The 11,680-nt window shown below is 33.6% G+C and overlaps 1 protein-coding gene across 1 annotated transcript; it reads right to left on the reverse strand.

Moving 5' to 3' along the window:
* Window positions 1-1,261: 1,261 nt before the first annotated feature.
* Window positions 1,262-5,054, reverse strand: LOC124398000 (granzyme K-like). The gene is made up of 5 exons (XM_046867955.1): window positions 4,964-5,054; window positions 4,732-4,876; window positions 3,405-3,552; window positions 3,055-3,324; window positions 1,262-2,666 (listed from the first exon to the last, which is right to left on the reverse strand). Exons 1-5 carry the CDS (start codon window positions 5,016-5,018, stop codon window positions 2,496-2,498), a joined length of 789 nt encoding a protein of 262 aa, XP_046723911.1. The 5' UTR covers window positions 5,019-5,054; the 3' UTR covers window positions 1,262-2,495.
* Window positions 5,055-11,680: the final 6,626 nt, after the last annotated feature.

Below are 11,680 nucleotides of genomic sequence, written 5' to 3' on the forward strand. Positions count from 1 at the left end.
AGTTTGTCTCAGCCCTGGAAAGGGTTTGTTTACCACTTCCAGAGCAGTGAATACGAGCCGTACCAGTGGCTTACAGCCTCTGAGGAGCAGTGCATATTATGTGAGTAATATGGTAAGTGGGTTGTATTTTACTTACATTTTTTTATGTTTTTGTCATGTTATTAGACAAATATGAATTCTGAACTGCTCCAGATGATGTAGGTGGAACAGTTGCGGTTGTAGTGTAGAGGTTTGGAGCTTGCTTTAATAAAAATGGTATTCGCACTCCATATGTGAAATTCCTCTCTCTCTGTAATGCCATGCGTTTTTATCATGCGCTTTCGTATTGTATTGATAGTTTCTATAATTGTGACATGATAGTGGTGGTATTAAGCGGTGGATTAATTCGGGTAAGTCCCCACTGAAAGCCCAGGTACCAAATGCATGGCCCACCACTGAGTAAGTGTATGTAAGTCCCACCTTGCTCCTCACTAATTGTCTCAAGTTTGTAATTCATGGTTGTTGATCTTGTTGTCCATGCTTCAAGTTATGGCTCTTGTTTTCATGTCAGGCTATTTTTTTGTTTTGTTTTTAGTTTGGCACATTAAACCCTCCTCACCCTCATTACATAAAAGTCACACATGTATGTTTCCTGTTTCACTGTGAATTGGCACTTGCACAGTATATAATCTCATCCTTCAAGTTTGATTTTCATGTTTCTCATGCTTGTCTCTTAATGTTTTTCTCTTGTTCATGTGGTCATCTATTTTGCATTTTGTTACTTTTTCTTGACTCTTTGTCTATATTTTATATTTGCGAATAAAGTATCTTTACCTGCAATTATCCTCTTTAATTACATGATAATGTATTGCATGCACACATATTTTTCAAAGTATTAACTTTGCATCATTTTCTTATTTAAATAAAGATCAAGCTGTTGCTCATATTTATTATGATGCATTTCACCTATACTCTATACTAAACACAACAAGGTTTCAGCAGGAAATAAAAATGTATTTCAGCCAAGTGTTAGAATTTTGCAAAATTCATCACTTTTTAGGTTGCTCATGCTTTCAGCTACTCTGTGGGTGTTAGAAATTGGCCATGTGCTGTCAGCAGGAGGTTTTGGCTTGTTTGTGCTTGGACATCAGCAGACATTTTAGTGAACGGATTGTCAGAATGCACCCAAGTGTAAACCATCAACAAACAAACCTGTTACGCTCCATAAACTGGGCTAAAGGCTTTTATAAAGTCATTGAAGAAAAACATATTTTGACAATGCTCAAATATTTATTTATTTATTGTTTCTATAGTAACTGCTCATGCACCATAACTTGTATGACAACATGCATAATAATTATTTTGATGAAATTTTCAGTAAGAACAAACTTTTATTTTTACAATTACACATGATTTTTCACAAACCCTTTCCGCAAGTTAAAATTTTTCTTGAGCATCTCCAGCGCTTTGTAATATTAAAAGGTAAAGTATTCTGGAATTTTTTTTTCATGCATTTTATTGACTTTATTAGAGAGGAAAATATAAGGCTGCTAAGAGAATGATAAGCTAGTTTCACACACATTTAACAATACATGTAAAAATCAATTTAAATGCAATTTGTTGTCAAATTGATGTATATTAAAAAGAATAAAACTCTTAGAGGTTTTCTTATAATAACACCCCACACAGTGTCTTTTTTATTTACAGTATCTACATGATAGAGTAGGTTTTGTATTGGGACACCAACCTTTCCAGCCATGTAGTTCATCTCCAAACTGTTAAAACAAAAATTAGAGGCACACTATTGAAAAGCATTCAATTTTTTCCTTCATTTGAAACTAGGAGACTCAAACCCGGTTTCAGCAAGACAATGCTCCTGTTCACAAAGTGAGCTCCATGAAGTTATATGGTTTACATGGAGTGAAAGATCTTGAGTAGAGCTCTGACCTCAAGCCTGCTGAACACCTTTGGGATGAATCGGAAAATTGACATCGGTACCTGACTTTTCTAAATCCCTGTTGGCTGAATGAGCACAAACCTCCCTAAATCTAGTGGAACAATTACATAGAAGAGAGATCATTAATAAAAGCAATTACTGATCTGAATTATCAAAGAAACCCAAACGTTTCATAAAAGATGAGTCTAAAACTTGCTTTTTATTTATTTTTTTGCTTATAATGACTAACAATTGTGCTTTTGCAAATCACCCACTGTGGGGTTTCTCTCAAGCAAACTTTCTGATGTGGACTCCACAGACACAATGTTATCTAATGAAAAAAAAAAAGAACAACACACAAAGTTGCTGAGAAAAACAACTAAAACCGAAAGAAAAAAACACAAACGCAGCTTTCAAGACCACACAAATGTACATTTGTGATTTTTGCAGTATGTGTGAAGTAAAAGATAAAAGAAAATCAAACAGTAAGTAAAGGTCAAGTGAATATTACGTGGTGTATACACCAATTGACTACTGTATACAACTTCATCTATTGCAAGCATGGATGAACATCATGTTTTTAAACATCTGTGCTGTTGAAATGCTTTTTAAGTTTGTTGTTGATCCAGAGAACGTGCCTCTTGGAGAGAAGAGTGTAGACGCCAGGTTTCTTGGGATTGCCACAGCCATTTCCTCCAGACACCACACCCACAATATCTTTCTTACACTGCAAAGGTCCACCTGAATCTCCCTGAAAATACATCAAGGTACAGTTCATTCTTCTGGATGCTGAATGGCATTTTATTTCTTTGTTTGAGAAAATAAACTTAGTCAACCTCAGACTCTGCCCACACCAGTATATAATCTTTATTCATGTGAGCCTTTGGTATTTTTTATTATTAAAATTTTTTTTTATCTTTAAACCACTTATTTTTTTAAATTTAACACAGCTGTATGTTAATGCTCATGTTCAAATCTGTTTTTGTTTCTATAGTAACTCATTCACAGGGACATGCTTGACATGTTGTTTCTTCTTGACCACAAGTTAATAAATTGTAGTCAAGAAGGAATTGTTCTGTGAATAATTTTAGCGGTTGATATTAAATGTATTCCCCTAATAGTGGAACAGCTTGACTTACCCAGCATGCATCTTTGTTCCCTTGCTTGTTTTTTGCACACAGCATATCTTCAGTGATGTTAGGTTTGCCGTTGTAGAAGCAGTTGCACAACTCTCTGTCCACAACCGTCACCTCCAACTCTTGCAAGGTGTCACATGGTTTAAGGTCATCTGTCTGAATAGTTCCCCAACCCATCACTTCACATTTTGTCCCTGTCTGGATTTTTCTGCCCGATTTGGGAATTGTCTTCACTTGAATTTTGTTTTTCTGCAAATGGACATTGTTTTGGAGCTGGAAAAAAATAGTATCAAAATCTTAATGCACTTCATGGAAACTTTTGACAATTTTTTCATTACAAGACTGTTCTTTACCTTCAGGAGCATGATGTCATCAATCTTTTTTTCAACACTGAACGTTTCGGGGATATAAGCGCTCTCAACTTTGACTCGTACTGCTTTTTTGTTCTTGGTCAGAGAGTGAGCACCTACAAGCACTGTCATTGGTTTAGATTTGGAAGCACTGAAACAAAATTTGAATTGTGGTTAAATTAGGGATAATGTGCATTTTATTCTTTTACTCGTCTTATATTTTTTATTTATTTTATAAATATATATTAGAAATATCGCTCAAGGACAGATTTATATAGGGTTATACTAATTTGATTTGCAGGTAACACTATTACATTTAATATTAATATTTTATATGAAATTTAAGAATGTATCTGTTATTTTAGTTTTTTTTATTGCTATCATGGCAACTACATGACTTGTAGCGGAGTTCAGCAATAAAAACAGCCTCATTTCTTAAATTTCTTTGATATCTGCTACACTAATTGATTCTGATTCAGTGCAACAACATTTTTAGGTCAACTTTAATAGACCGAACTTTAATGGCCTTATTTTTATTTACTTATTAAATTATCAACAAGCAGTTAATTAACAGTTTGCTGCTAAAGTCGTATTTAAAAAATGTAAAATCAAATAATTTTCTTTTTTTTTTTTTTTTAAAGAAAATTTTATTTTGCCACCATTTTTTCAAGTATTTTTCAAAGGTTCTATAAAGGTCCTATTTAAACCTTTAAAACAATTAGCTTTTATGTGTATGCTGTGAACCCTTAAATGTATTTAAAATAAACCTCCATCTTCACCAGGAAAAATGTTTTATAATAAGAATAAAAAGAGCATATAAATGTATAAGACATTGTTTCAAAAAAGGGAATAAAAAGTAATTATCATAAAAAATTTTCAAGAACATATTTGCTAAAAAGTGAACCACACCGAACTATTGAGTAAACCAGCAAAGCGCCTTTTAAGTGTATTTTATGTATGATTCTACAGAGGTACACAACACTTAAGTATTAAAAAACCACCTGAAAAACCAACTTAAAAAAGACCAGAGACCAAATATTACAAAAAAAAAAAAAAATTAAAACACTTGGAGAAAACATACGGAACATGTGGTAGAAAGAAAACACTTAACTATTATCAGAAAGGAAAAAAACAAAAAACAAAACACTGCCCAACCATTTGTTCTAAAAAGTGAAAAAGTAACTCTTGAAAACTCTATTGAAGAACCTTTTTTCTAAGCAGTGCTGTAAACTAAAAAGAAACCACCAGAAGAGACAGAAGCTCTAAATGAACTCAAAATGATAACTGTTGGAACATTAGCACAAAATAAAATATATTTAAAAATGCATACAGTTTGCAGTGTGCAGCCGTCAGAACCCACTGCTTTTGAATAAGAGTTCCTCCACAAATGTGCATGTTCTCAACCTGGACTGACACCATCCATGGTTTGGGTTTTTTGACCTCATGGCCTCCTACAATAAGACTGCCTGAGCAAGCTGTAATAAGAGTAAACGCTATTAGAGATTAAATTGGTCAATGGTCAGATATTTATGGTTTCTATAACATAAACAGAAAAATTTTACCTGTTGCTTGAAACAGGGTGAAAAGCAGAAGAAGAAAACACTCTTGAATGAACATGGTGTGCTCTGAGTAAAGAAGTGGAGATTGGGTAAAGATCAGTAAAACAAAACTCTGGAGATTAAAGACAGATGCTAAAGGAAACTGTGGTCAGTGTTGTGGGTGAAAACTTTCTCAGGAACACAGCTAGATCACAGACACACAATGCTCCTCGTAGGCTTGTGATGTGATGCATGCAGCTTGCATAAACCCTTTTAGGTGTGATATGTGTGAGTTTTCAAAGCATCAGCAATGCAAAAAGGTATCTGTAAAAATCTGTATCTTTGGGCATTCTATAATAGACTATTATAAATTCTAAAAGGAATCTAGATATTGAAAAACTGTGTTCATAATTCAAATCTTTGTTGTCTACAATACAATGCATATATCTAAAATATACAGGGGGTTTTTCAGAATCTTAACCTTTATAAATACATATCTTGTAAAAAAAAAAAATAATAATCATTAGCTTTTCCAAACACAAACAAATCTAACTTCTCTTTTCTGGTTATCCTGCTAAAGAACCCTTAAATGTTCTGTGTATAAATAATGTTTTGAACACTTTTTGGAAGCAAAGTCCTGTAATTAATTTAATAAATTATTGACAGACCAACTTTTCTAAGAAGAGAGGGTTGGAACCTTTTTTCTAAGAAGTGGAAAACAGTTAACTGTCAAAGCAGCCCTTAAAGGACCCCCTGTTGAAGTGCTTCAGTGAGGGTTCCAAAAAACACTTAACTATCAATAAACTATTGATAAACCATCTTATCTAAAAACAGCAGAAACAATAAATATTGTGTCTAAATGTATTACTACTCAGTTACGGGCAATAAAAATAAATTGGTGTAAGTGAGGAACCCAATCTATGTGTCAAGTGATGTGTCCCTCCTCCTGACATTCACCTCCATCACCAATGTCATTAAGCCCTGCATGAGAGAACATGCTACATGTCGTAGGCGGCAAGGGGTGATGCTTACAAGAAATCTCACCAGGGAGAATCTAAGTCCTCTGCTCTAAGATAAATCAAAGTGGGGTAGAACTCAGCAGCAGCCACTTGTCACGCCTCTGATAATGATGTGAAAGCTGCAAAGCAAAAACCCAAAAACTCAGCAGGAGGGCAAAAAGGCCAAGAAACACAACCAGGTAAACAGAGAGAACACAGTGCTTTCTCTGCCCTGGTTAGTACAAGGTATAACATGTATGTACAGTACAGAATTGTGTGTGGTTCTGAGAATGTAATTAAAAAAATAATAATAATGAATTAAATAAAACAAAAATATGCATAATGAAAATAAAAATATGCATGTGTTTGTCAATATGATTGGCATCTCTGGAATATTTTGCAGCTAAGAATTGCCTAGAAATACCGAAAAATTGCTAGGATAAATATTTATCCTAGTAAACTTGGATATTTATATATCCTTTTGTACCTTTTTTCATCTTTCAGTAAAAACAACATACGTCATTAAAATAAATAATACCCAATAGTCATTGTTTTTGATAGCCATAGCAACTCTGGATGTAGCTCTTCTGCCACGAATTTTCAAAGTCAGTTGGAGGTTGCAGAAAAAGTCGCAGAATAGATCACAATAGGATGCTGGAATGAAATGAGCTGGAAGATTACTCGGGCTCGCTCAGTGACTTGGAGAGAGTACAAATCGCCGCTTTCAGTTTTCACCTGCAGCATGACAGACAGCAGGAACCAGATATGTGGTTAATGCATCGCTGAAGAACAGTTAAAGAAAATTTTATTTTAAAAGCAACAAATAATAAATAGGCAATTATCTAACAGATGTCATTCAGTTTACTATCCATAGTGTAATCTGACAGGAGAGAGGTAAGAATGTATACAATGAAACTCACTCTAATCAAGATGATTTTGAAAATGTTGCCAAGGTTAGGGTCCATGTTCATGAAACCCAACTTATACAGTAATTATATATTCAGCAATTGTTCTAACTAATGTCCAAATAAAATTTCCAGATTGTGTGTAAATATTGCTAACCTGTTGACATTGTCACCATGACTGGTGATTATGTTTATGTTTTGAACATCTCTTTAAATAAAACTTCACCATATCATTACATGTATTTTTGTGTAAAATAAAAACAGATGTTTCCTCTCTCTCATATAGTCAGGATGTAATAATACATTATTAATTGATAGTCATAAATTAAAACAAAGCACAATGACAAAACATTCATTTTTTCTCTTTTTTTTTTCTCTTCTCTTTGTAACATCACTGCTTTTCAGTGTTGCCAGGGCTTTGCTTTTTCTACAGCAAAGTCATACTGCTTTTTGTGTTGAAAATCAATTGACATATCATTTTACATTTTTTGTCCTCATAAGTAAAAACAAATCTATTCTAAGCTGAACAAGACAGAACTATAAATAGAAAGAGGGAAAAAAAGATTATTATTATATTAATAGTTTTTTATTATTTGATTTGTCTCTTTGCTCACTGATTATAATCATCCCTGTACAATCCAGAGAGAAGATGAGAGGGTCTACACTTACAGCCACCATGAAATAATAATGACTAATTTTCAGATATTTCAACTTAAGTTTTTTTTTCCCAGTGTTTTGCTATGCTAAAATGTTTAAATGTAATAGCATTTGGTATCATTCGGATTGATTCTAATTATGGATTTCATCTTTCAAATCCTCTAAACAATTATCTGACCTTTCATGGGGAAGGCATTACATGTTTGGTGTATTGGGTATGAGTGGGGGCTTGGTAGCTATCATCCAGTTAAATATTATTACTCTACATGCAAACAAGGAAGCAATGGCAGTGCATTTATTCACAACCATGACTCCTGTGGAGAACTTAGAACAATGCCCACAGAGACTCTGGCTTTAATTTTGTGCTAAAGAACTGCTGAAAGAAGAATCTCAAATACAGAAAAAAGTGATACAGGAGGTCGTTTGCACCAACAGTGACGTGTTGTGATACTACACAGTGATGTGATGTTATAAATTTTCTTTTAATAAAGTATACTTTTAGTGTAGAATAACTGTCTGTGTCAATTCAAATTGGGATGAGCCTAACTGCCTACCGAAATATCTTCATCCATCCATCCATCCATCCATCCATCCATCCATCCATCCATCCATCCATCCATCCATCCACAATCTAAATTCAGAAAGAATTGTTTAAAATTGGTTGTATCTATAGGTCAGTAATAGTGCTCCAGTTAAGGTCCCCAGAATATGTGGATTAGGAAGCCTTCTGCATGCTGACAGCTGTTACATAGCAGACTAGCTCATAGGTAGATCTAGCTAATTTAACTTTTGACACATGAGCTTTGCCTACTACATAAAATTGGATGAGTGAGTGTGTGTGACGAGTGCACTATTTCTAAATGAGCTGCAATTATTTCCACTACAGATCAGACCCAGAAAAGCTCTGATCTCGGAGTAGAAAGCCTCCCGTGATTCTGACCCTGTTCGACAGGATGATGAACACTTGAAAATGGAAAACCTGTTGTTTAAGGAAGATGATAAAACAGCAAGAGCTAACAGAGAGTCTCAGCTGGAACATTCAAGCATCACAGTACCCGATTATCACAGAGTAACCCCCAGGACCATTTTGCTCTTTCAAAGCTTAACATTATCCTGTCAGGCTCAGGGATAAAGGAAACTGCTGTGAGCATCTTCCTCCTAAAGAAAAACTTTACGTCATTGGTTTGTACAAAGCATAGAGCTTGTAAAATAATAAGCCACCTTCCTGAATTCAGTGTAACATGAATATGATCAAATATGAATACTAATGCTAATAATAATAGTAAAAGATGATGCTTAAAATATTAATATTGTTAATATTTGGGGGGGAGATTTTAATAATTAGAAATTTGCTAAATATGTGTTAGCATATAGAAATTACAATAATGCAAAAAAAAAAAAAAAGTCTTTAAAATATCTTGAAAATATTAGAAAAATTACTTTAGAAGTCAAAATGTCAGGGTTTTAATGATCAATTTTTTTTTGTTTTTTTTTTTTACCAAAAATATACTAATCTGGCAAGGAATAAAATTTCATCTTTTATTGACTGATGTATTTTAATTCATTCTAATAGCTATTAGTGTAACTGCAAATCACAGGCTTATATTGATGTCCCTGTTCTATCATCTTACAATAGTTAATAATTGTAAGGTACTTACCCAGTTTCTAGGGTTGCTAGAGTTACAGATTACACTGGAACTTTTATAATATATTAGTATATTGTTGTTGATAAACACAAGAATGATAAGTTTAGAAGTTTTTCTTGTCATTGTCGTCACTGGATCACTTATTTAGGGTTCATTCTACTAATATAGGGACAAATCTATAATATATATATACTTTATCTATTTATGTCTGCAAGGCTGCTCTGTAATAATGTCTATTGATAAAAGTGCTATACAAATAAAATCTAATTGAATTGATTATAATGGGCAAGCCAAGTAAGCAGATTCAAAACATAACATCATTAATTTGGTCTCCAGTTTCCGCACTTTGTAACATTAGTAAAGCTGGAATTTTTAAGATATCGGAAACAGGGGAATTTTCACTAATGTGAAAAAGGAGAGATTGTGAGGGACTGGAATAATACTGTGGGTGTTGTTCTTCAACAAGTAGTAAAAGACTTCAATAAAGCTTTCACACTCTGTCAAGCTCTTTCTTTTTCACTTACTTTTTCTGTAGCTAAGCCATTCTAGTAGAGCAAATCACACATGCAATCTAACCACGAAGAGAAAGGACTTAATTAGACCAATAAAGAACTTTATTAAGATTGTTTTTTTTCACACAATGTAACTAAAATAAATCTATTTCTCTAAGTTCATATCTAAATAATCATTTATATAAACACAAATACATACAACACAAATATTCTTGCATAATGATAGCAAATAGTGGCAGGCCACATTTGCTGCCCTAAATTTAGTAAAATATCTAGTCCTACTTTAGGGAGGACACCTGGGGGCACAGGGGAACACAGGACATGTACTGTATATACAGTGGTTTGGCTGTTTGCACATTGTTTTTTAATTTCCCTGTTTCTGACAATAGGAGCCAAGCAATGAATGTCTAATCAAATCTAATTACTGTTAAAATGATCTGCAATGTGTCACTGCAGAATATTACATATTATCTGTAATTACTATTAGGTGTTATCTGTATTATTATTATATAATTATTAATGATAGTTAGATATTTAAAGGCTTTATTTCACATTAATGAACATATCAAATATATCCATTTACTGTGACAGAAAGCTAGAGCATTGCATTAGAACACTAGATCAGACAGATACAAAAAAGCATGCACATCTATACGACATCTGATATAGACAAAAGTTTGTATATACATTACCATATGACTCGTATGTGCTTTTTGAACATCCCTTCACATTTAGTTTACATTTGCTGTTAAAATAACCTCCACTCTTCTGGGAAGGTGTTCCACTAGAGTTTGGAGTGTGCTTTGCACTAATTCAACCACAGTGGTGTTCAGGGGTCAGGGGTCATTCAGTGTTCCAATTTATCCAAAGGTATTCATTAGGGTTGAGATCAGAGCTCAATAGCCACCTACGATCTTTCACTCCAACCCATATCTTCATGGACCTGTCTTATGCACATTTTCATACAGGTTTGGGGTCTAATATTCTGGGAGAAGAACTAAAGACAAATATGACAAAATGCAAATGCACAGATCTGAAACAGCTATCTAATTTATTTAGAACCTCCAAACCAAATATCACACCTTAAAGGTGACCTGGAGTAAATCAAACATATAAACTTGATTATACTTGGCTATTTTTCATGTGCAGGATTAGGAAATTAAACATGGTCCTACAGACAAGCTATGGTATGCTCTTAACAGGATTTTATTACTTTAAGGCCTTTTTTTATTACTTTAAAGCAGTGCTGGTTTAATATCTGCATCTATTCATAGTTTCAAAGCTATCTGCCTGGCTGTGATTAGTGCATGTATTAACTGAGGTGAAAAGGTATGTTAACACTACAAGCTCTTCAGTAAATTACATTTTTATAATTTTTATAATTTAAGCACTACACAAGGACTTTCCTAAGCTAATTCAGTAAACCTGAAAGTTTTCAGTAATTCATACAAGGAGGACAACTTTTACTGATGATTTTGCTGTAGCATATTTATTGCTTAGGCTAACATTTGTTTTTACAACTAAAGCATGATTTAAAAGGGACTGGTACTACTGAAAATAAATAATAACAACATGAAAAATGCAGTGATGAAGCATATTCAAATACAATACTGCTATTTACTTACTGAGCAACACATGAAGAGGAAAAAAATTATTCCCCTATGAATAAAAAGCTTTTAGGTTGTGTTCGTTATTGGTGGGGTTTTGCGGGTAGCAGTCATTTTGAAAGTGAGGGGGACACAGAAGTTACTCTAATCTTAAGCATAGGGAAAAAAAATACTTCTTCATCTTAGAGTTCAGCTTATAAATTGTATTCACAACCACCTAGCTGGTATCTGCCAACAAAGGATGAGAATATATTAGTACAGTAGGTTCAATCGAATTATTTACAAAGCCTAACTAATAAGGAACTTAGTTGCAAAACAACCACAAAGTTCTTTCATACACAAATAACCTAAAACATATGTAAAACATTGAAAAATAAATTACATGATTAACAGGTTTGTGTCAGGTCACAACTGGT

This window comes from Silurus meridionalis, chromosome 15 (assembly GCF_014805685.1).
Source record: "Silurus meridionalis isolate SWU-2019-XX chromosome 15, ASM1480568v1, whole genome shotgun sequence".
NCBI lineage: Eukaryota > Metazoa > Chordata > Actinopteri > Siluriformes > Siluridae > Silurus > Silurus meridionalis.